The sequence below is a fragment of the Stenella coeruleoalba genome (genome assembly GCF_951394435.1).
Source record: "Stenella coeruleoalba genome assembly, chromosome: 2".
Taxonomy (NCBI): Eukaryota; Metazoa; Chordata; class Mammalia; order Artiodactyla; family Delphinidae; genus Stenella; species Stenella coeruleoalba.
The window spans coordinates 178,609,837-178,636,572 of record NC_137147.1 but is presented as its reverse complement, the minus strand read 5'-3'; the positions used below and the strand labels follow the sequence as shown (position 1 = coordinate 178,636,572).

General features: G+C 39.4%; 1 protein-coding gene across 9 annotated transcripts in view; it reads right to left on the bottom strand.

The window, feature by feature from the left end:
* Window positions 1–26,736, bottom strand: part of CACNB2 (calcium voltage-gated channel auxiliary subunit beta 2) — a 401,769-nt gene that overhangs the window by 161,272 nt on the left and 213,761 nt on the right. Inside the window, exon 1 of one of the 9 annotated variants that reach the window (XM_079914394.1) lies at window positions 12,910–13,811. The exons of the other annotated variants lie outside the window; for them this stretch is intronic. Coding sequence (XP_079770520.1) covers window positions 12,910–13,104 — 195 coding nt within the window. The 5' untranslated portion in view covers window positions 13,105–13,811. Of the gene's footprint in view, window positions 1–12,909; window positions 13,812–26,736 lie in introns of those variants that run through there. 9 annotated transcript variants of the gene reach the window in all.

Below are 26,736 nucleotides of genomic sequence, written 5' to 3'. Positions count from 1 at the left end.
AACGAAGTTTCTTTCTGGTTCATGCGTCATAGGGTGGGTAAAAGCAAAAGTTCTCAGCCCATTAGGAGACACCCCCCTCCCCCCCAACCCTACCCGCCCGCTGCGTGGTGTGCAGTCATGGAAAAGGCAACACTCCTGGGAGTGTGAGATTAGCAGATGCAAATTGGTATATATAGGATGCATAAACAACAAGGTCCTCCTGTATAGCACAGCAAACTATATTCAATATCCTGTGATAAACCATAATGGAAAAGAATATGAAAAAGAATGTATATATATGTATAACTGGGTCACTTTGCTGTACAGCAGAAATTAACACAACATTGTAAATCAACTATACTTCAATAAAAATAAATTTAAAAAAAAGATAACAGTCCTCGGGGGGGAGGGATAAATTGGGAGATTGGCACTGACACATACACACTACTCTATTTAAAACAGATAACCAACAAGGACCTATTTTATAGCACAGGGAACTCTGCTCAGTATTCTATAATAACCTAAATGGGAAAAGAATCTGAAAAAGAATGGATATATGTATAACTGAATCACTTTGCTGTACACCTGACACAACATTGTAAATCAACTTCAGTCCAATAAATCAAAATCAAAAAAAAAAAAGGCAACACTCCTACGATGTCAGGTAGGCCTTCTGACCGTACATGCCCCTGATGACCGGGATTACGATCATAGCAGCCAACATGTAACACCTGCCGCGTGCAAAATTACTGCCTACGTGGTTTACACGTTGATTAACTACCTTCATCCTCACAACAACCCATCAGGGAGGTACTACGACTGTCCCTGTTTTACAGGTCGAGTGAGTGTGCCTGAAATGTCACACAGCTCGTAAGTGACAGAGCCAGGGTCTGAACTCAGGCCAGATGGCTCCAGAGTCCACTTCAACCACCACGCTTTCATCAATCTATTTAAAAATTGATACATAATTGACATGTAAGATCGTATTTATTGTAAATGTACCACATAATGATCTCATATACATATCTACTGTGAGTTTAATTAACATCCATCACCGCACGTTGTTACAATTTTTTTCTTGCGATGAGAACTTTTCAGATCTACTCTCTTAGCCAGTTTCAAACAGACAATAAAGTATTGTGAACTAGAGTCTCTATGCTGTACACTATACCCGCAGGACTTATTTATGTTCTAACTGGAAGTGTGTACCTTTGGACCACCTTCACTCATTTCACACCCCATCCCACGCCTGCACCCCACCCCCACCCTGCCTCTGGCAACTACCAATCTGTACTCTCTAACTATGAGTCCAGTTTTTTGTTTTTTTAAGACTCCACATGTAAGTGAGGTCATTTGTCTTTCTTTGTCTGACGTATTTTACTTAGCGATTTCCTTTTTTATGTATGAATATTATTCCATTGCTTCAAATTAACCTTTTTAAAAATGATAGTCTGATAAAGAAGATGTGGTACATATATACAATGGAAAATTACTCAGCCATAAAAAAGAATGAAATAATGTCATTTGCAGCAACGTGGATGGACCTAGAGATTGTCATACTGAGTGATGTAAGTCAGACACAGAAAGACGAATATCATATGATATAGCTTATGTGTGGAATCTAAAAATATGGTACAAATGAACTTATTTACAAAACAGAAAGAGAGCCACAGATGTAAAAGAACAAACTAATGGTTATCGGGGGGAAAAAGAGGGGAGGGATAAATTGGGAGATTGGGATTGACATATACACACTACTGTATATAAAACAGATAACTAATAAGGACCTACTGTATAGCACAGGGAACTCTACTCAATACTCTGCAATGACCTATATGGAAAAAGAATAAGAAAAGAGTGGATATATGTGTATATATAACTGTTTCACTTTGCTGTACAGCAGAAACACAACACTGTAAATCAACTATACTCCAATAAAAATTAAAAAAATAAAATGACAATGATAGTCAATATTACAGTGACATGAACTCAAACACTGCTGGCGGACATCTAAATTAGTGCAACATTTCTGAAAAGCAGTTTGGAAAGACATACTCCTCTTCTAAAAGTACATATTCAGTAAATCTGTTTTTTAGAATCTACGTGAAGGAAATAAAGATGCAGAGAAAATAGTTATATACGAGAATGTTCACCATGGGATGATACACACACACACACGCATGTGTGTACATATACGTACCCGTGTATGTGTGTGCAAAGCAACCTAAACGTGCAACGAGAGAACGGTTAAATTATAGAAAGTACTTTGAAAATTATATTCGATAAGCATGGATGACTTTTTTAGTGCCAAAAGAATGATGGGAATTTTAAATAAGTATGAGCTTTTATTTTTAACTAGCAGACTACTCCCACCCTCACTCAGACTAGCTCCCTGATGAAGCTCTGTTTAATAGAGATGAAAACGTGTGACTAATAGCTTGAGCTCACCCTGGGTTCATTCTTTTTAAAATAGAATTTGCTGAAAAGGAAATTCTGGCTATATTCCAAAGAAGGCCTGCCAGATACATCCTTCCACATTTTCCAAGCAGGAGGGCAGAACTTCACTTTGCTGTGGCCCCAACCATGAGTTACACAGGGGGGCAGAATTTTTAAGACATTTACTGGCTGTTTGGGGGACTCCATAAACTCTAGGAGGGGAAAGCAAAGAGGAATTTTAAAGGAACCGAGAAGAGGCTGCTACGTTCTGGTCTCCCGTTTAAGCACCCTTTGATAGTTCAAAGAGGCTGAGTCATTATTTCTCACTTTCTTTCTTTCTTTCTTTATTAACATCTTTATTGGAGTATAATTGCTTTACAATGGTGTGTTAGTTTCTGCTGTACAACAATGTGAATCAGCTATACGTATACCTATATCCCCATATCTCCTCCCACTTGCGTCTCCCTCCCACCCTCCCTATCCCACCCCTCTAGGTGGTCACAAAGCACTGAGCTGATCTCCCTGTGCTATGCGGCTGCTTCCCACTAGCTGTCTGTTTTACATTTGGTAGTGTATATGTGTCCATGCCACTCTCTCACTTCGTCCCAGCTTACCCTTCCCCCTCCCCGTGTCCTCAAGTCCATTCTCTACGTCTGCATCTTTATTCCTGTCCTGCCTCTAGGTTCATCAGAACCAATTTTTTTTTTAGATTCCATATAAATGTGTTAGCATATGGTATTTGTTTTTCTCTTTCTGACTTACTTCACTCTGTAGGACAGACTCTAGGTCCATCCACCTCACTACAAATAACTCAATTCCGTTTCTTTTTATGGCTGAGTAATATTCCATTGTATATATGTGCCACATCTTCTTTATGCATTCATCCGATGATGGGCACTTAGGTTGCTTCCATGTCCTGGCTATTGTAAATAGAGCTGCAATGAGCATTGTGGTACACGACTCTTTTTGAATTATGGTTTTCTCAGGGTATATGCCCAGTAGTGGGATTGCTGGGTCGTAGGGTAGTTCTATTTTTAGTTTTTTGAGGAACCTCCATACTCTTCTCCATAGTGGCTGTATCCATTTCCATTCCCACCAACAGTGCAAGAGGGTTCCCTTTTCTCCACACCCTCTCCAGCATTTATTGTTTGTAGATTTTTTGATGATGCCCATTCTGCCTTAACCCAGGGATGCAAGGATTCTTCAGTGTATGCAAATCAATCAGTGTGATAAACCCTGTTAACAAACTGAAGGAGAAAAATCATACGATCGTCTCAATAGATGCAGAAAAAGCTTTTGACAAAATTCAACACCCATTTAGTTCTCACTTTAATCCTAAATATATAATATGCAAAAAAAAATCACACCAGAAGACTTCAGACCCTCTTTTCTTTAAGACAGGTAACCTCCATTTGAGACTTTGCGTCAATTTAGATTTGGAAGAACAACATACCCAATCATCTAAGCCTGCTAAGTTTAGCCTGCCTGCCTTACTTTGAAAGGCACAATGTTATGTAATATGCATTAACAACAAGACGAGTTAAAACCATCCTTTACTGAGGGTTTACTCTGTGTGTAAACACTTTGCAAACATTAAGTCAGTTCATCTTCCTGGCAGCCAGACAGGTACCATTTCATGAGCATCCCATTCTTACAGAAGGGGAGCTGAGCCTCCTACAGGTTGATTTACCCAAAGTCACTTAAAGCCAACAAGTGGCATAGCTGGGTTTCATCTTCTTGTCTAACCTCAAAGTCTATACTCTTAACCTCTCTTTGAATGCCAGTAATTAACTTCTCCGAAATGAAAGCATTATAGACCTGAAGAACTTGGAACGCTCATGGCATCTAACCATCCAGTCTGTGTAAGGATGCCTTTTAGACCAGCTCTGCTAAATGATAACGCGCTTATGAGTCGCCCGGCGAATCTTGCTAAAATGTGGATTCTGTTTCAGTACGTCTGGGGTAGGGCCTGAGATTCTGCATTTTTAACAAGCTCTGAGGTGATGCTGAAAATTGGTCCACGGAGCACACTCGGAGAAGAAAAGAGTCTAGTAGAAGCCATTTAGATTTACTTAAAGTTCAGTTCTTCAGCTGCCACATTTCAGCTGCTCAACAGCCCCGCGTGGCTAGTGGCTGCCATATTGGACGGCATCAGTATAGAGAATTTCCATCATCAGGAAAAGTTTTATTGAACAGCACTGGCTAGAGCATGACAAAAGCAGGATACAATACTTCCTAGAAATGGGAAGTTGGTGGCTCATTTCTTAGTGGGTTCACTTATTATTTTCTAAACTGAAAAGTGACACACCTTCCCCCTTCCTCCAGCTTCCACTAGTGGCCCCAGTTCCAACCTCTACCAAGACACGACAAGGAAATATACCTTCCTAAATCAGGTGGTCCTCTCAAATGCAGCATCTTAAGATATTTCTTATTAACATATGGTTCTTATTAAAAATAAAACCACATTTGGGAGGTTGGGATTGACATATACACACTATTATATATAAAACAGATAATCGACAAGGGCCTACTGTATAGCACAGGGAACTCTACTCAGTATTCTGTAATAACCTATATGGGAAAAGAACCTGAAAAAGAATAGATATATGCATATATGTAACTGAATCACTTTGTTGTATACCTGAAACTAACATAACATTGTAAATAAACTATACTCCAATATAAAATAAAATTTTTAAAAAACACCATATCATGGTCTTAAAGGAAAATGGTAATATCACTTTCTCACAAAAATAAAAATTCTGATATGGATGCATTAAAAATATCAAAGTTTAGACTACTGCTACCTATACAATACAAAGCACAGAACATGTTCAATAGTAATGACTCATCTGCAAAAAACCATATTAGCGGCACAGGCAGCATATTTGACTCACAGGGAGAAAAGCAGAAGGACTTCGGAATTAAAATAAATGGAAAATAATTTATTTTTTTAATGCATATAACTGTTCTTTATGACTTCAGTAAAATTGACCAGTTCTGGCAAATTATAAAACCTAGAAAAATTACCAGGGTCCATTTTTGAAATAAGTTATGTAGGTCTCATCTTGCAGAACAAACACACTCAAATCTAAGTAGTCAAAGAATATTCTGATCTAGTTTTCATATTTTTAAAAACATTTCAATACTTAACACAAGAAATGTTCCAAATTTGGTCTCAATAACCAAAGGAGCTTAAAGTAATGAATTTACAGTGACTTTAAATTAATAGCATACTTCAAATGAGCATTATATCCTTTAAGTCTCTGTTGTCACATTTAGAGCAGCATTTTAAAAAAAAAAGAGTGACTCATGCTGTAACTGTTCAACGTGATTGCATACATTAAATGTTTTTATCTTCAGTGCAGAGCATACGGTTTCTTAAATTATGTAAAAAATGATGCAAATTATTCATGAAAAAACTGGCATCTGTGCATAATCACATACAACAGGTGTGTATTTTAAACACATGGTGGGTAATTCATGAATGTTTATGTTCCTAAAATACTCTTTGGGGTGTATTCTAGGAAATAACTTCTGCATTCATTTGTTAAATGAATAATGAAAACCCGGAACTCCTTTTCAGGAATGCTTTCTTTAAAATGTTACCATCGTTCCTCAAGATACGTTTCCTGTTTGACAGCACATGCTTGCGTGCAACACTTAGGTAGCTTGAAAATTCTGCCTGAGCCACGTGCAATGAAGACGGAAACAGTGGAAAGTGACCCTTCAATACTGGACGCAGTTCTGCATTATTTATTTAGTAGGAGTTTCACACGTGTCATTCTGAAAATTTTTAACTTTGCAACCACTTTGAATTCCTGGGAGTATTCGAATGAAGCCATACCCCAGTCTTTAAAAAAAAAAACTTGCTTATTAGGATGGTGACTTGAGAGCAAAGAACAAGAGACAAAAATAACTTTTCTTATTTATAATAATTTATTATGTATTATAATTTATAATGCGCTATACATAATTTTTTTATTATTAAAAGTAATGGCCAGGGCTTCCCTGGTGGCACAGTGGTTGGGGGTCCGCCTGCCGATGCAGGGGACACGGGTTCGTGCCCCTGTCTGGGAGGATCCCACATGCCGCGGAGCAGCTGGGCCCGTGAGCCATGGCCGCTGAGCCTGCGCATGCGGAGCCTGTGCTCCGCAACGGGAGAGGCCACAACACTGAGAGGTCCGCGTACCAAAAATAAAAAAAAATAAAAAAAATAAAGTAATGGTCATGTCAGAAAAGACCATTTTGAAATTTCTAACAAAAACCCTCAACTCTCATTCTGAAATGCTATCTATCGTTAAGAATCCTATTCCGAGGGATGAAAGGAGGAAATCCCATGAAATAGGAAAGTGTGTGATTTCAACTTGCTATGTTTAGAGTTCAGTTGCTTTTCGGGAAATTTCTTCCCTCCTCCCTATCTGACAAGAAGTGAAATCACCTCCCTCTGTTGTGCTCCTACACACACCTAACAGGGAATTTGGACAGTGACCGGAAAGCCAAAATTCATTTTTTCATACAGGGTTATTTCTTGACAGTTAAACTGCGGTATTCTTAACTTTGAGCTTATACGTCTTTCTAAAATTAGATCAAATTATCATCTGAATTCATCAAGATATTAAGGAATCAGTTTACTCTTTATAAACGATCCAAAGAAATCTAAAAAAATGATACAAGTGAACTTATTTTAACACAGAAACAGACTCACAGACATACAAAACTTAGAGTTCCTAACAGGAAAAAGTGGGGTGGGAGGGATAAATTAGGAGTTTGGGATTAACATATACACACTACAATATGTAAAACTGATAACCAACAAGTACCTACTGTATAGCACAGGGAACTCTACTCAATACCTTACAATAACCTTTAATGGAAAAGAATCTGTAAAAGAATAGATATATAATATATGTATAACTGAGTCACTTTGCTGTACACACAAAACTAACACAATATTGTAAGTCAACTATACTCCAACATAAAATAAAAATTAAAAAAATAAATGATCCAAAGAAAGTTTTACCACATATAAAGATTCTCAATTCGATTACTTTCAATTATGTTTAATAGATACAATTTCACCAGGGAATCAATTTCCTTTTTAAAAGAATCTAAATTGCCTTATAAGGACTTTTGAAAAAACCTTTTTAAAAGATGTGATAAGATATTGGGCTTCCCTGGTAGCGCAGCGGTTGAGAGTCCGCCTGCCGATGCAGGGGACACGGGTTCGTACCCCGGTCCGGGAAGATCCCCCATGCCACAGAGTGGCTGGGCCCGTGAGCGATGGCCGCTGAGCCTGCGCGTCCGGAGCCTGTTGCTCCGCAACAGGAGAGGCCACAACAGTGAGAGGCCCGCGTACCGCAAAAAAAAAAAAAAAAAGATGTGATAACGATATTGATAAGTATTTCAAATCCAAGTTCAGGTACAAAAACAAGCTCAAGTACAACAGATAATAAAATTACAAAGTATGTTCGTTACTTTCAAACTTTGTTCTGAACTGTTTCAACATTTGTGCTAGTCCCTCAGAAACAGGCTATTTGTTTTATATTACTGTTAGTGACACCAAGCACTTGGGAGGAAAGTTTAAAAACAAATTCTGAAACGATTAAAAAAACTGATGAAAAATGCTAGACGTCAATGAGCCGGAAAAGAGTTTCTTACCACTTCAGAATGCTCACTGCCATCATGGTGCGCGTTTCATACACACCGTGGCCACAAAGAAGCCCTTTTATAGGAAGCTCGGGTGGATTGTCACAGTGATACTGTTTCCACAGCAGGAATACAGTGCTATTAGTTTCCCGTGCTTGGCAATGCTCTTCAAATAGGCTCTCAGACACCAAAAGGCAAAAAATGACTATTTGCAAGCACTTCGGGAAATGATGGTCTGGCAAACCGAGTGAAAATTCCACAACCAAACAATTCAGTTTCTGATGTAATATATCCACTGATTCCTAAAAGCAAACAGACCAAAAATACTGCTGGGCCAGGGGACATTCATTCATATTTCTGTTAAGTGGCTTGATCACATGACCCAGTATTCAATGGAGGGCTAGCCAACATTATAATAATTATAAAACATTACAGTAAGAATGTACTGAGCAAGATTAATTTCTCATTTATTAAAAGAAGTAGAAAGGGTTTCCCTGGTGGCGCAGTGGTTGGGGGTCCGCTTGCTGGTGCGGGGGGCGCGGGTTCGTGCCCGGGTCCAGGAGGAGCCCACGTGCTGCGGAGCGGCTGGGCCCGTGAGCCATGGCCGCTGAGCCCGCGCGTCCGGAGCCTGTGCTCAGCGGCGGGAGAGGCCGCGCACCGCAAAAAAAAAAAAAAAAGAAACCACACACACAAAAAAGAAGTAGAAAGAGTTTCTAGGAATTTAAAGGAAATTTGAGTGTTAGTTTGGGTAAAATGAAAGGACTTAGTAACTTACTGGATTTTATATCCCGCACAAACCAAATTATCTAACACATTCTTATCTCCACAAAGATACTTGTATACATTTCTTTTCTTTCTTCATCTGCATTTGCTTCAAACTGTGAATAATTTGTGTGGGAAGGCTTACAAAGAACCCCATGAATGATTAATACTACACTCACTGGTCCTCAAACAAAGAAGAAAGTGACTCCTTTGTCCCCTTTCAGGTATGATACAAATGTCACCCTGTTCTGTCTCAGCTTTATGATCCAAAGAAAACATTTCAACAAAACATTTCATTTTCCTACAGGCTTTTGAAAAATAGTAACACACATCTTGCCAAGCACCCTTGTAGTACAAGGACAGGATTTCTGCCAAGGAAGCTGTCACGTTTTAATTAGAAATAATTTAACCAAATACTGGACAAGCTTAATTGGTTGTACAGACTGAAATACAGTGATGTCGCAAAAGAAGTTCAATCTTGGGTGGCATTGAAAGAAACACAAAAGCAAACCACGTGTAAGAATCCAACTCACCCTGTACTAGTAAATAATTGGCCATCAGAGAGTTGTTAAATATGATGAAAGAAGTTTGAGAATTATAAAGATGCCTTGAAGAGGAGATGGTCCTCTGACGAGGAACTCAAGGACAGGGAGGTTAAGTATCTTCTCCAAAGCCAATCAGCTAGACTGCCTGCTGGGAACAAACTAACCCCTAGATAATGTCCTTAATAAACTCTAGGATGGGAAGCACAATACAGTGGCTAGCAAAAGTGAAAAGAAACAAGCGTGGGCCGAACTCCCAAAACAGTCTTAACTATCAACACGATCGGTAATTAACTTTGAGATCCAGGGCAAGTCACTTAACTCCGGACATTTGCTTTCAACCCTAAACCAAGTAGATTGGATTTGAGTTTATCCCCCTCCGGCTACCTCTAACCTTCCAAAATTCTGTGCATACAAATAAAAAAGCACTTGCCTAAAATGCTACCGTAAAAAAACAATATAGACGGAGTGGGAGTTTGGGGTTGGCAGATATAACCTATTACATACAGAACGGATAAGCAGCAAGGTCCTACTGTAGAGCACAGAGAACTATATTCAGTTCTGAACTATATTCAGAACTATTATCCTATGATAAACCATAATGGAAAATATAAAAAAAGAATGTAAAAAAATAATAAATAAAAATAAAAGGTCATTGCCAAACACACACCCCCACACACACACATGCGATAAAACTGTAAAGACTTCCGGATTTTATGGGAATTCTTTAATCTCCGGTCAGTTTTAAACCCTATTATTACATAACAGCAAGAAAGAAAGCTAAAGAAGAAGAAGAAAGAAATACTGCATGGGAAATGAGATTTGACAGAAAGGAAAACTGGGAAAGAAGAAAGAGAGAGAGAAAGCAAGGAGACGAAAGTAGGTAGACACACTTGGGGAAAAGAGGCAGGTCACAGGCAACAGTATTAGAGCAGGCAGGGGAGAAAACATTAGGCTGAGGAGGCAGAAAGAGGAGAGAGACCAGAAGAATAAACTGCACTGAAGGCCACTTGATTTCAAATAGCATTAACAAAAATACTGCCAGTATTAACACTATACAGCGGCTTGTGAAGGAGCTTGTATAATACTTCCTCCAAACTGTTTCCTTGTTCTTAAACCAAACGTACTCATTTGGTATTATTATCCTTATTATTCTACAAAAAAAGGAATTGATGTTCAGAGGTTTTAGATATCGTAGCCAAAGTTGCATACAGGTTCTTGGAGTACATTAAGCAAGGATGTGAGTTCAGACTTCCTAGCTCAAATATTTGAGCTACCGTATCATGCTGCCTGTCTAGTTATATCTTTTATGAAAGCATGCTCTTAAACACTATATGACTAGTACTTACTAGTTAGTAGTCTCAGGCTCAGTACTAGTAGTATTCAGTAGCCTTCAGAGAATACACACTCTTTGACAACCCGAGAGGGAAACATGCAGGCAAATGACTAGCGAGACAAACAGTAAATAGAACTCAGCATCATAGGATGGGCCTCCATGGCGAACAGAGAAGATCCCAAGAAGGAATAGAATTTGAGCCAGACCTAGGGAGAAAGCTAGGGTAATCGGTACAAGATATTGTTAAGTGAATAGACTTGCTGGGTAGTAGCCAATCATTCAATCAAACAGTCAATCAGTTAAAGTCTGTATAGGAACCACAGACATTACATCTGAAAAGCCTGAGCCGCCCCTCCTGGCGAGAGCCCAGAGTGCCACCCTAAGCTTGAAATTTATCCTATAAACAATAAGGAGCCGTCCATGATTTTAAAACAGGGGGTTGAGACATTAGAATCTTTACTTAGGAAATCTATTCTGCTGTTTCCAGGAAAAATGGCCCACGAAGCAGAAAGGCCAGGGAGGAGACTCTGAGATGTGTCAGAAACCAGATGGGGGAAAGGAGCAATGTGTGAATGTGAACAAGAAAGGGGACGGGCAGTGAACTCAGACCAGCAGCCTTTTCCTCACTGGCAAAACCAATCAGCAGCTAGTTTATGAACTCACTTAATGAAGGGTTCACCGAAGATTCTATTCTCATTAGCCGTATTTTAGCAACATTTAGCAATCCTATGCTATAGAAATATTTTTATGGACTTTATTTCTTAATTATAATTGCTTTGCAATGTTGTGTTAGTTTCTGCTGTATAACAAAGTGAATCAGCTATACGTATACATCTATCCGCATATCTCCTCCCTCTTGCATCTCCCTCCCTCCCGCCCTCCCTATCCCACCCCTCTAGGTGGTCACAAAGCACCGAGCTGATCTCCCTGTGCTATGTGGCTGCTTCCCACTAGCTATCTATTTTACATTTGGTAGTGTATATATGTATGGACTTTATTTTTTGTGGACTTTAAAATCTACTACCTCACAGGTTATTATTTTTGCTTTTTTTATTTCAAGAATTTTAAGATCATTCTCTTAGCAATTTTCAAATATACAATGCAGTTATTTTTAACTCTAGTCACCATACTGTACATTACAACCCCAGGACTTAGATATTTTATAACTGGAAGTTTGGACCTTTTGACCCCCTTCACCCATGTCTTCGCCCATTTATTGAGAGAGTATATCTTAAAAGTTCTCACGGCAAGGAAAAAGAAATTGTTACTATGTGTGATGATGGGTGTCAACTAGACTTACCTTGGAGGTCATTTCACAGTATATACATATGTAATCGTTATGCTGTACGCCTGAAACTAATGTAAGGTTATGCGTCAAATATATCTCAACTAAAAAAAATTGTTTTTAATCAATTCCCTTAAGGCTACTTCCGTGTTAAATCTTTAAAATGACTAGAATAGAGTCTTCATATAATCACTTAGGGGAAAAAAAAAAAAACGAGAAAATTGTCATCACAGAGTGTAAAGGAATAATTAGATAAAACTAGTCAACGTTTTATGAATTTTACAAGTATTTATTGCTACTAACAAAACATCTGGAAGAAAAGGTCTTCAGATAAACATCTTTTAAGGAGTTATTCAAAACAAAAATACCCACAGTGCTAATTGGATCAGTATTTTACTGAAACACAAATTAAGTTGATTTTTTTTTTTTAACAAACAAGTTTACGTCCTTCCAAGCGCAAAAGATGGCTGAAAAGAAGAGGGTACCTGGATGGATACAGAAACAACACTTCTTAAAAAGAGGCTTAAATCATTAGGTGAACCACCATCAGACAAACCGATCATTCTTTGTTAATGAAACTGACCTAGTCCTGGGTAAACATGTAGTAATAATAATAATATAATAATACGGAGTCAGTTTGGGATGATTCCTGAGTGTACCCTTCCTGCACTCAGTGGAGCCTATTGGGAAAGAACAATTAAGAATTTTACCTCAAACACGCTAACATGGAGCAACCATGGAGAGACGTATAACAAGCCATCGCACTTATATGACCGATTTATTGTTTTTAAGTTCTATTAAAGGCAGGCTATGTAAAGGTGATGGCCGAATCCAGGGAGTAGATGAGAACTCCACAAGACAGGTTCCCACAGCAGATAAAAGAATAGTGAGTTTAAGATGAAACTTCTGGGAACACTCACAGTTAGTAGATGGCGGGAAAAGCCAGCCACGAGGGAGAAGTTATTCCCAGAGAAGGAGGCAAGAAAAAACAGAACCTGGGGGCTTCGGTGGTGGCACAGTGGTTGAGAGTCCGCCTGCCGATGCAGGGGACATGGGTTCGTGTCCCAGTCCGGGAAGATCCCACATGCCGCAGAGCGGCTGGGCCCGTGAGCCATGGCCGCTGAGCCTGCGTGTCCGGAGTCTGTGCTCCGCAACGGGAGAGGCCACAACAGTGAGAGGCCCGCGTACTGCAATAAAAATAAAAAAATAACATAAAAAATAAAAAACCAAACTCTTTAAGCCTCAGTTTCCTTCTTGATACAACGGAGAAAAAAATACCACCTGTTTCTGAGGTTGTTTGGAGAACTGACATCAAAGACATTTCAGTTTTCATTCTCTTATCCTTCCAATGTTGACTCATCATCCACTTATTAAAGTAATACATCTTTGCTGAGCGTCCATCCTGCAACGCACTGCACAGCTTCACGCTCCCGCGATGTTGCTACCCCCAGCGTAAGATCCTGTTCTGGTACTGATGGCTCACTTTGAATACAGAAGACTTTAGTTTGCCGTTTGTGCTGGAGAATCAAATTTACAACCCTGGGCTCTTCAGTGCCACTCACAATGGCAGGAAGCATAAAAGTCAATCTCAGCATCAGAAGAATTCAGGGAATAATATTGAAAATTCAAGAGCTGTAGCCAAGAGATATGCCAGTTTAAGGGGAACGTGACTTGTCAATTCCAATCATTTGAAACTGACATCTACCCTTCAGTGGGGGCAGGGGGGCTTCTTAAAGGGCTCTGGCAATTTCAGTTGTAGGTGGTTCCAGCAAAATAGGTCTAAAACAATCCACAAGTGAGGAAAGGAACGGCAGCCAGAGTTTTAAGGGGTTATTAAGACCCCCAAAATGTTTCTTTTCAGTTGTGTCATTTTTTTTTCTTTCAGTTCCTTTAGGGCATACAGTATATTAAAGCTGACCTAACATCTCCCACTGAAGTTTCCAGAATTGCAAGCAAGAACATTCAACTTCTAACAGTCGCATTCAGCTATTGCCAACCTCCCTCAGTACCTTTTGGCTCCCAGACTGACTGCCACCTTGCTGAGTGACTGCTTCACCAGAGGACAGTGGTGAGTCAAAGCAAATACTATATAAATGTGAAACTAAAATGCCCAAATGGATGCCTTTTAACACTCAGGTTTACAACTTAACCTAATTTCAAGGAGGCACGTCCACTGCGTCTAACACACTGACTATGTAAAAGGTATCGTGCAGGGGAAAAGAGGCACTGAAAGCACTTCTATTATTGTACATATATGAGAGCAGTAACAGCGTTTTCTGGATTTAAATGCTTTGGTCCTTGATAACTAAGTGATTTTCAGGCTCTCATTTTATTAGATTGTTTCTCAAGCACCATATTCACAATTCTGTCCCCAACCTGACTTCCTTCCACTGCCTTTTATCCCCTACCCAGCTTTCTTCCCTCAATTGACTTAACTGTGTATAGTCAGCATTCTGAATTAGAGAAAACTGGACGCACCCAAATTACAGTCATACAGGATATCTAGGTGTACTGCAGTCATAAAGGAGTTCCATATATGGAGACAGAGCAAGTTCATTAGAGCAGGGCATTTGTCTCATTAACCGCTGTGTTCCTAGGTCCTAGAACAGCACCTGGCCCATATATGAGTTGCTCAGTAAACATTTATTAGTTGAATGGATGAATGCATTTCCCTGTTTGCACGTTTTCCCTTTCATTTATCCATCCAACCACTCTTTCACTCATTCCTGCCTGCAATATTTGTCCTGCACTGCTATCATATACAACATCTGCTAGATGTCACGGCTTCTACAGTTCAAGGCGAACATGGTGCCTGCACTCAGTGGAGATTAGAGTCTAGATGGGTCATTCCAAAAAGAACGTTCCAGAAATCTGTTGCAGCATGTTTGGTTGTCTCAACAATTGAGGGACATTACAGGCTGTTTGTGGACAGTGGCCAAGAATATAAATGCCCTGCACTGGGCACAATAGTCCTGTGTAATAATAAAATGGGTATACATCCCTCGTGCCCTTTGCCAGTCCTGCTGGAGTTCAGGTACGTGAAAAATCTGTTTATAAAGTGACCTGAACCTAGAATCTAACTCTATTTTGCATATAGGCACGAAGTTCTGTACAGTTGTTAAATATACTGAATTTTCTACAGATGAAAGTACTGTGTAAATCGATGGAAGACTGGCTTTTGTTTGGAACTTTACCAAGAATTGTTAACCGTGGTCTCCCATAGCCACATACCTGTCACACACCTCTGTTAATGTGCACTTACAACTGCCCCATCCACGCTGCCTACCTATAGGGGCAGGCAGGTGACTACCTCATCCCGTCTTTCAGAGTGGACATGCCTGCACAATCACAAATTGAAAAAAGTGCTACTCAGAATAAAAAAAATAATTACTTTTTGAGGTTTACAAGTTTTGTATCTGTTGTTTGCATTAACTAGGAATTTCATTTGAGGATCAGGAAGGACCTTGTGAAAACCTTCCAGAAAGGTGGTTGTTTTGTTTTGCTTTTTCATAATTTACCTGTGAGTTAGTTAATTCAGACACCACAGAAGAGAGAAAAAATCAGATCAGACTCTGGGAGCCTCGGTAGCTGGGTTTGCACCAGATACTTCTTTGATTATAACTAGAGCTCTTGGCTTGAGTGGAGGCTCTGCTGTAGTATAAAAAGAAATAAAATCAAGGCTACATTTATCCCAGTGTTCTACTCATTCGTGTGATATCACTTATCATCCCAAGAACAGATCGTATGTAAAATTAATGCCAAATGGTGAGTGACATGTGAAAACCCCAGTTTTTTAAAACTTTTCTTTTTTTTTCTTAACCTAATGACTTTTCTAAGTAGATTCATACCTAGAAATGAAGAGCTAGAAGTCAGATTTACAAAAGGTAAAGCTCCTTATCCAGACTCGCCACATCAGGAAAGTTCAAATACCATGAGGTGTTAGAAGTATTACGTTAAGCACCGTGAAACACTGTAATATCTTCCCTTCAGAAGTGACTTCTGCAAAAAGAAAGCACGTGTGGTTCTAACAGTCGTGTTATATTTTCACTCTCTGAGCTCTCCCAATCCCTGTGTAGAATATGCAGATAACTAACCTATGTTCACATTCAAAGAAGCCAGTTCCTGCTCTTTGCTCTCCCTCACTTCTTGTTAAGTACCCCGTTCCTCTGCTCTTGGGCCTTTGGCCCCATTGTGTCTTGAGACAGTTCTAAAGATGGTCCCCTCCTCCCTGGGGCCCTAATTGCAAAACAAATGACTAAACATTAACAGCGTCAGCAAAATACAAATAAACAGAATGACTCTGGCTTTCTTTTCAGCCTTAATCCTCTGTGGCCTCGGTTGCCCCCAACACAGCTGACTACCCTGTTATACTGTTCAGTCCACCCTCAGGCCCCATTACAACCGTCTCGTCGTGGCCGCCATTCTTCTCTCCTTAGGACCCTTTCAACAGCTTTTGGGACTTTTCAAAGACTGAGCGAACTGGTAGAGGGATAGAAGGGACGGAGGGTGAATTGGGGGTTGGGACCAGGCACAATGGAAGTTCTCATGGGACTTTATGGAGGGAACTGTTCCCAAGAGAGGTCAGATCTCCAGGCAGGAAGTTTGTGCTTTACTATTTTCAAGGTTTTCACATATATTAGATTCGATCCTTGAGGTCAAGAGGCCTCATATCATTATTCCTTCAATCGCAAAGATAAGGCAACTGACTGTCACAGATACCGGGGAATGCGTCCAGCGGCACTCATCTCATTGAGGCCTATTCCATTTTCTTTTTTTAAAGAAACATAAATTCCACTGTAATGGAATTCCAGCTTACCAGCCGCTTGCTGGTATTAATAAATATCAATAACCAAAATATTAACCAGAATCCTTAAGAGTTTGACCAGCACCTAGAAAGATTTATTGCTTATCCTAGGAATACAGCTATGCTTGTAATATTTCATAATCATGCCTTTGGGCAAAGAAAAAGATAATGGCCGTTGTCAGAGTTAACAGGCTAAGCAGACAGACATTCTAGGATGAATATGATGAACGCAAAGCCCTCACCTTCCACAGAGCAGTATAAGGGAATCTTTCTTAAGAACTACGTGGGAAATCTAAACTCATACTATCAATCTAGATTCCTGTGAATAAGAAATGTCAATAGTTCACAATCCCTGGAGTATTACATTCTCTCCCACCAAGCATTTGCTTTCTTTTTCCCTTCAATTAGTTTTAGACGTCTTTGTGGTTCATTTTACTTTGATGTGGACCTTGTACTGAAGGAACACAGATCAGTGAACTGTCAAGAAAAGAAATGCTTACACAGTTCATAGCGTAAAATTATTAAGCGAGAAACAGTTGAGAAGAGTCATGCCCTTAACGAAGATTTTTCTAAGAACATAAAAATAGAGATTTCCTACACGATCATAAAATTTTTGAAGCCCAATGCTAATTTTAAAACATAAGATCATCTAGAATTAAAGTGTAAGCCATATTATTGTTTAGCAATCATATTTCTCTTAAAAAAACAAGACTTTTCTTTCATTTTTTTTTTTTTTTAACTGAACAGATCACATTTTTGTCCTACGGAACATCTTGTAATATTCATGAATAAGAAAAATAACCTTATTAAAATATTATAGTAATTTACAACTTTACTAGAGATGACATTCATATGTTTGATATATTCAAAATATGCCAGGGCAGGAATAAAGACGCAGACGTAGAGAATGGACTTGAGGACACAGGGAGGGGGAAGGGTAAGCTGGGACGAAGTGAGAGAGTGGCATGGACATATATACACTACCAAACGGAAAATAGATAGCTAGTGGGAAGCAGCCGCATAGCACAGGGGGATCAGCTCGGTGCTCTGTGACCACCTAGAGGGGTGGGATAGGGAGGGTGGGGAGGAGACGCAAGAGGGAGGGGATATGGGGATATACGTATGCATATAGCAGATTCACTTTGTTATACAGCAGCAACTAACACAACATTGTGAAACAATTATACTCCAATAAAGATATATTTTTTAAAATGCCCCCATATTCCATTGACAGATTTTATTGATACAAATGGACATGTTCCTTCTTTTGCTCAGAAGATGAGAATATCCAATATACTAGCTGATCATTTCAAATGGTGTTAAGTCTTACATGTAAACACTCTCCCTTGAAAACAGCTATGAAATGCTATGAAGAAATGGCTCCTTTCTGTATGACTTGAAACACAGGTCTGCAACTAAGCCCACGCTTCCCCTTGTCCTTCGTATAACAATTAGTACATACTTTAAAAAAATGACGACTATAATTAAGAGAACCTCTTCCACAGCAACAAACAGGGAGCAAAACAAAGTAAATAAGAGTTCTGATAAATGAAACTCCAGGAATGCTTTTAAGCCGTGTACTTGCTTATCATTTGCTGACTGTTACTGGCTTCTCTTCTCTTTCACAATTTATCAATCTGACTGTTGGCTATTTCAGTACACATCCATGATAACGTTAGTCACTGACCAAATTCCATAACCTAAGAGCATTCATACAGTGATGACATGTGCTATCTTCACTGTCCCTTGTGATAAACCAATTACATCCTCCCGGTGTTGTTAAGAATTAACAGCCCCAGATGCCATGTTTTCCCTGCTTCACAGAAGGAGCTCTGTAATGGGACATGATGCCTAAAAGTCACCTCAATTCATGTCATTGGAAAGAACACATGTATACCAAATAAAGAGGCATTATCTTTCGTAAGGGTAAGAATGAAGTATAATGAGATTGACTTGGGTGCTGAAATGGTCCTTTTAGGCTGAATTCTCCATCGGTGAATAAGGCCCATCTGGCCTGTCCAGCTCGGGACTTGCACTGAATACACTGAAAGAACAGACCTGTAAAAATATCATCTGTCAGAGCTCGGCAAGCAGGTCAAACGCCTTATTAGGAGAAACTGAACTGGCCTTGAGAAAGCATCAGGAGAGTAGAGGATGTGAAATTCTACGTGTCTATTTTTGTATTTTAAATGTCATAAGTATTTTTCGCAGGTTTGTGGAAACTGTCAGCATTCTGACTGGCTGAATTGAACTCATCAGGAAAAAGCTGGGAGTAGAAATCACATTTTACAAGCGACTCAACGACTTTGAAAGGAACATGAGCGTGGAATCTTTGATGTTAAAAAGTTTCCTAATTCTGTAATTAAGAACTTGATTTAATTCATTATCTTGGCCTATTCTTTTGTATTCAAGTTCATCACCTTGCCCAACTGAAAAATATAGGTAGATGGGACTTCCCTGGTGGTCCAGTGGTTAAGACTCTGCGCTTCCACTGCAGGGGGCCCGGGTTCGATCCCTGGTTGGGGAACTAAGATCCCGCACGCCGTGCAGCGTGGCCAAAAAAAAGAAAAAAAAAAAAAGTAGAGAAATGTAAAGAGGCAACAGTCAGTAGGTAGCAGAATCAGCAAAATCTCTGACTCAGTCCAATTCCCCATAGCACCTCATTCCTTGTTTTATAAAACTAATTGTATCACTGAATGGTCTTCTAATCTGTAATCCAACAGGATCATGGGATATAGAACATACCTGGTCCAAAGCCAGCACTTGCAAAACAAACGAATCGAAACAAAATAATAAAAAAAAAATGAACCAAAAAACCCCTCAGGTGAAATCTGGTTAGAAACACAGATTTCAGCAATGAAAAACGGAAAAGGGAAAGAAATGGTACATATGCATTCTTTATGAAAATACCCTTACTTGGCTTTCACATATATTCCCTTTTGGAAATGAGTTTATGCTCTGTTTTTTTCTTTTTCTGAAACGCAGCTGGGACATATGATAAGGGGGGAAAAAAAGCTCTTCTTAAAAAAAAAAATTCTAATGGACCTTTCTAGAAGATAAAAAACACCATTTTATTAGAAGTGGCTTGTTTAGAGAGAGTTAAGTGATTTTCACAGCACAAGTTCATTTTGAGAACGATCTCGGGAGCAAGCCAATTGGGTGATTTTCATGGATTCTGCCTAAGAAGCCAGGACGCAGCTGGCTTTGGGGTTTGTTGCGGGAAAGGCTGGTCGGGCCTGGCTGAATTCTGGAGCGCTGGGGGGAATGGCATCACCTGGACACAGGACACTCAGGGCACAAATGTCAAGGAGGGGCCCCGAGAACCCTGGTCCCTCTTCCTAAAGAAAGGCAGCAGTAGTGGTGTCAATCTGAACACTTAGAGCCCAATTATCACAGGGGGAAAAAAAAGAAAAAAAAGAAGCCGTGCACAGACAAGTGTGTGTGTACATGGCAGGCTGACCACTGGGCTGCTATCCCAGCTTCCACCACCGTCCCCTGAGTGGACCTAGACTTGTGACGTTCCTGGCCGTGCTCAGACCAGATTCTTCATCTATAAATGACAGATAATAACGTGTCTCCTTCACTAGGTTGCTACAAGGATTAAATAAGATAATACAGAGAAAGCACCTGGCCTCACGCAACATACATACGCACTAAAGACTTTTTTTAATTGATTTTTAAAAACTGTAGTAAAATAGACACAACACACATGTGCCCTTTGAGCTGGTTTTCGGTGTACAGTTCAGTGGCGTTAAGTCCATTCACACAGTTAGGCAACGTCACCACCAGCCATCTGCAGGACTTCTGCATCATCGGAAACTCTGTCCCCCTTAAACGCTCACTCTCCATTGCCCACTCCCCACAGCTCCTGGCAACTACTGTTATACTCTCTGTCTCTATCAGTCTGACTCTTCCAGGTACCTTGTATAAACGAAATCACAGAGCATCTGCCCTCTTGTGACTGGTTGATTTACCATAGCATAATGTCTTCGACTTTCATGGCGTTATGAGTGCTAAGTGGATGCTGCTAGAATGAAAAACAGTCCCAGAGAAGGCAAGTACTCTCACTCGGCTATAGAAATTAAACAAATACATATTTTCTCAACGCAAGAGCAGATACTGCATCAGGAATGGGGAACCTTTATCGTTCACACAAATGACCTCTTATTATCTCTTATTAATGTGGAGCTCCATGACAGCTGTCCTTTTGGGGACAAAGCAGAGGGAGCAGGTGGGAGATCTGTTTAAACTTCTACTGAGCTCTGATCCAGCCACGTAATCATCCTGGACCTCCGTATTCTAGCTCTACGTAGTTTAACTAAATCATATTAAAGAGACAGTTGACAAACCTATTCTTGCATGGTTGTTAAACTGAACTGAATTCCGTAACTTCTGAATTGTCAACCACTCCTTGACCCTGAGAATTCTCTAAACATGTGTGCTGACCGTCATCTAGAGATTTATGCTTCTTTTCCTCAATATTTGCACAGAGGCGTACATACTTTTTATCTTATGTTATCTGAATAAATAATAATTTCCCCAACAACAGAGACCACGTTTAATCTCCCCGGGTAGTACTCAACACAGACCATGTGTAGGTGATCTTTTTGTTCAATATCATTAAGTCACTTCTTTTTCATACTGCTATATATGAGTGCATATGGAAACTTAGAAAAAAATACCCAAACATCAAATTAGCATTCATTATTCACAGCCTGCTGTGAAAGCCCATTGTAAAAGCCTTGGAAGCAGAGCTGTGAAGGATGCGCAGAACCCGCTCGTGTGGAACTTGGCCTTGGAAAGCTCCAAGCATGTACATGTTTTTAGTGAGCATTAAACCTTATTAAACTAAGTCATGAAAATGGTCATAAACCTGGACCCAACAGGAAGGATCTTGGGCTCATCAGGTTTCAGGCTGCAGAAACAACTGTGTTGGTACCAAGACAGGAGAGGCCCAAAAAGAAAAAAAAAAAAAAGAAAAATGCAAAGAAAAAGACCTGAGGTTAAAATACTTGACTGAATACATACTGATATTGAAAGTACATTCTTCAAACAGTGACTAGGGCTTCAAAGGAAAGACAAAACTATAAACAGCTGTTCTGAGATGCTTTGAGAATTTAGCATCACCCCCCATGGGCCTTCAGAGGCTCCCATAAAGAGTGATGGAGAGATAAGAATGATGACTTTCATTTTCCAGGTGATAAAGCAAAAGCCTAGAGTTAACTAAGAAGACTAGGAGACCCAGCATGGGACAACACCGACTCTGTAAAGGGGGCACTGGCATCAGAGGCTGGGGAACCTTCTGGGCTGTGGCAGATCTATTTCACATGCTAGTTGCACGATAAGGATCTTAGATATGACTGCGAGGGTCAGATTTTTCTCTTTTCTGATGCCTAAAATGCCACTAACAGGTAACAAAACTGCTATATAATTGGACAAAGACTTAAAGGCATGTAACTAAATAACAAATGCTGGAGAGGGTGCAGAGAAAAGGGAACCCTCCTACACTATTGGTGGGAATGTAAGTTGGTGCAGCCACTATGGAAAACAGTATGGAGGTTCCTCAGAAAACTAAAAATAGAGCTACCATATGATCCAGCAATCCCACCCCTGGGCCTACTCTAAACTCTAATTCAAAAATATACATGCACCCCTATGTTCACAGCAGCACTATTCACAATAGCCAAGACGTGGAAACAACCTAAATGTCCATCCACAGATGAATGGCTAAAGAAGATGTGGTACATACATACAATGGAGTATTACTCAGCCATGGAAAAGAATGAAATAATGCCATTTGCAGCAACAAGGATGAACCCAGAGATGATCATACTAAGTGAAGTAAGTCAGAAAAAGAAAGACAAATACCATATGATATCACTTATATATGGAATCTAAAATATGACACAAATGAACTTATCTACAAAACAGAAACAGACTCACAGGCATAGAGCACAGACTGGTGGTTGCCAAGCAGCGGAGTGGGTGGGCAGAGGAATGGAGTGGGAGTCTGTGGTTAGTTGACGTAAGCTTTTATGTATAGAATGGATAAACAGCAAGATCCTACTGGATAGCACAGGGAACTATATTCAAAATCTTATGATAAAGCATAATGGAAAAGAACATTAAAAAAAGAAGATATATATGTATAACTCAGTCACTTTGCTGTAAGGCAGAAATTAACACAACATTGTAAATCAGCTATACATCAATAAAAAATAAAAGAAATAAAGGCATGTAAGTACCGTTTGTAAGGCTCACAAAGGACATCAGATTACATTAAGGTCAAAGTGACACGTCCGGGCTTCCCTGGTGGCGCAGTGGTTGAGAGTCCACCTGCCGATGCAGGGGACACGGGTTCGTGCCCCGGTCCGGGAAGATCCCACATGCCGCGGAGCGGCTGGGCCCGTGAGCCATGGCCGCTGAGCCTGCGCGTCCGGAGCCTGTGCTCCGCAGCGGGAGAGGCCACAACAGTGAGAGGCCCGCGTACCGCAAAAAAAAAAAAAAAAAAAAAAAAAAGACACTTCCCTTACGAAGAAAGAGTATAGAAAATTCCAGTTCTCTAACCCAAGGGGAGGGGGAGAGAGAGGCCCTTTATGACCACTGGAAGGGGAAGCCCCAAAGGAAGCTATCGGGGGCAGGGTCCCTTCTGTGCTGCGACAGCCCTGATGTGTAAACAAAGAAAACGAAGAGCGTTGCCCACCACCCAAGTTCTAGGAGGACTACGTCATTTCCACTGCAGCCGCCGACTGACCACGCTGCACCCTGAGAAGAATTCAGGACGAAAAACAGACTGAGGCAACATGCGCTCTGGAAAAACAGGCCCTTTGGACAGTTAGATGTATCCTTCAGGGATAATTTTAATGAACACAGATTCTTGCATCTTCCCGTACATAGGTGAAGCACTAAAGTCATTGACTGGAAATACCTGTTGTTTGTGACTAGCAGTAATCTTTTACCAAGATGTATGCTTAACTGTATGTATCCCTGAGCCAAAACTCACATAGAAACTGGCTTCTTCCGCACCTCTTTGAAGCTGTCTTTTGAGGCACTCTCCCAGGCTACAGTCCTCAGTACGGTCCCCGAATAAAACTTCAACTCACAACTCTCCTGTTGTGCATTTCTCCTTAGGTCAACAGAATCAACAACAACTTGACAATCCTGCTGTCCTTAATGCAAAATCTATGACCCTCAAGGTGAGACAAGACACACTTTTCAATACTGTAATCGAAACACAGGAAATCTAATAAAATAATTTACACAGAGATACAAAGAATATACACATTTCTGATAAATACACACCTTTACTAGTTAATCTACTAAACAGAAATTCAAGTGATGCTGTGCAGTTATTTACATTCGAAGGCAATTTTAACACCTAATGTGGGGTGTATTGTGACAAAATTACCGTAATAATAACACTATGTTCTTACTGTCGACTGATATAAACATTTTGAAAAGAATGATGGAAAGGCAGAGCATAAGAACATTCAATCCCACTCACTTGCACAAATAATTCCACATCCGAGAACTTAAAGAAGTTATTTGTTAAAAACCATATGCTCAAAATTGTTATGACAGATTTACTTATCTATAAAAAAAATACGGAGTTAACTAAAAGTCTAACAATAAATGTCCACTCTCTTTGGAAGAGCTATGGTAAATCCACACCATGCTGAACTGTTCTGTGATTAAAAAGTGATTTCAAAATACAGCTGAAGGAAAAGGGCAGAATCCTAAACAGTCTGTGCACTGTAGTTACAACTATAAAAGTATGTATGCTTGTGGAAAAGGAATGGGATGTGATTTGCTAGAAGAAAAAATATCTGACCCAAAGCAGTGAGATTCTGGAGTGTTCCTACGCACATTGCCTTTAACATTTCTTGTATTTTTAATACGAATAACTTTTAATTAATTACTTTGACATGGAAAGCTCTCTTTCAAGAGTTTTCAATCTTGGCAATAAAAATAACTTGGCTAAATCTCTTCGGTATTTCAGAAAACTTTTATTTCCACAAATTGATTGTTTTATGTGGGCAAACATTCTGGCATTTCCAGGTGATAAAGCACACGTTCCCATGTTCACCCTTTAAAGAATCCTTACCTATACTAGCCCCCAAGCCTTTCTAACATTATACATCCATTTACATACAAGGGAGACCTGAAAAATGGTGCAGAAACCTGTAGCTTTAGACCACGATGTGTTTCATAATACATGGGAATACACAGACTCATGTCAGTTTCCTTTTCTCCCCCTAAACGGATGAACAAAATAAAGGTAAAGAGAAATAAAGAGTTTGAAAATTATTAGACTTCTTGGAATATTTAACCTCCATCCTATTTTTTGTTCTCTAGGGCTTATTCCCATTCAAGAGCTCTGGTTCTTGACCATTTGGGAGTTGAGGGCCACTTGGAGAACATCCTGCTGCTAGAAGACTCTATACACATAGACTCAAATATGTGCACATAGTTTCGGAGGGTTTATACTTGCCATCTGCCTTAGCAGCCCTCTGATACTGGATCCAGTTAGGAGTCCCACTTCACAGGGTTGTTATTTACTTTAATCTTTCTTTCTTCTAATATGCAAACGAGAAACAACGCACAACTTTCCCTTGCTGCCTCTCCTAGATATCATAGTTTGGGATCTTAGAGCTAAGTTCTTTTATTACTAGCCACTGCAGAAAATGTAGGTGGGTAGGTGCATTCCCTTAATAACTGTAGGTATTATGCTAAGCAGTCTATATGCACTGGGATTTTTAAAAAATTCTCACAAATATCTAGAAACATCGATATCAATTTTCCTAATTTTACAGATAATGAAATTGAGGCTCAGAGAAGATAACACTTGCCAAATCAGAGCGTTGTTAAGGGGACGGTGTAGCACTCAAAGTCAGTTCTCACTGTATCTAAGCACTTGCTTTGTTTTTTTTCATTTTAATACTTTTTATTTATTTATTTTTTAATTTTTATTTTATATTGGAGTAGAGTCGATTAACAATACTGTGTTAGTTTCAGGGGTACAGCAAAGTGATTCAGTTATACATACACATGTATCTATTCTTTTTCAAATTCTTTTCCCGTGTGGGTTATTACAGAGTATTGAGCAGAGTTCCAAACACTTGCTCTTAATCACAGTCAGAAAAGGCTGAAATCATGGGTAACAGAACTAAATAAATGGAAAAACCTGCACAAATCTGAGAGGTCATTTTTATTTGGAGGAAGGAAAGGAGATAGAGGGAGTGGCCATCTTGGTCTAAAAATAACAGCACACATTTTAGTCATAAAGGATATTATGCTGAAGAAACTTACAATGCAATACTACCAGCATGCATAAAAAGATAACAAGTATACTTAATACTAGTTGGAGTCATACTTTTTTAATTTGAATTTTATTTTATTTATTTTTATACAGCAGGTTCTTATTAGTTATCTATTTTATACATAGTAGTGAATATTTGTCAATCCCAGTCTCCCAATTCACAGTGTCATATTTTTTTTTGCCCTTGGCAATGAAAAAGTAATTACCTCTACCAAACTGCACTGGTTTATTCATTTTATTTTAATGCAAGATGAGAATTAAATGTATAATTTCTAAATGTGCTTTTTATGCATTTGGGGTTTGCAGTGACTTCAGAAAGTACAAGTGATAGAAAAACTGAAACCATACGTGATTAGAACAAAAAAAAGACCACCAGATTTATTCAGCATCCTAAAAAATTATTCTATAATACATGTACATACACACATAAATATACATACGTGTATTTTAAAAAATTCTCTCTCATTTATATTATTGTCCGAATTGAAAGAAAAGTCTCTGTCCTTGGGGAACTTTGCGAATGACTAAATGAAAGTGTTACATGGGGACAGAATAAAGTCTTTACTTATTCAAGTACAGTTGACTTAATATACTATATTAGTTTCAGGTGTACAACACAGAGAT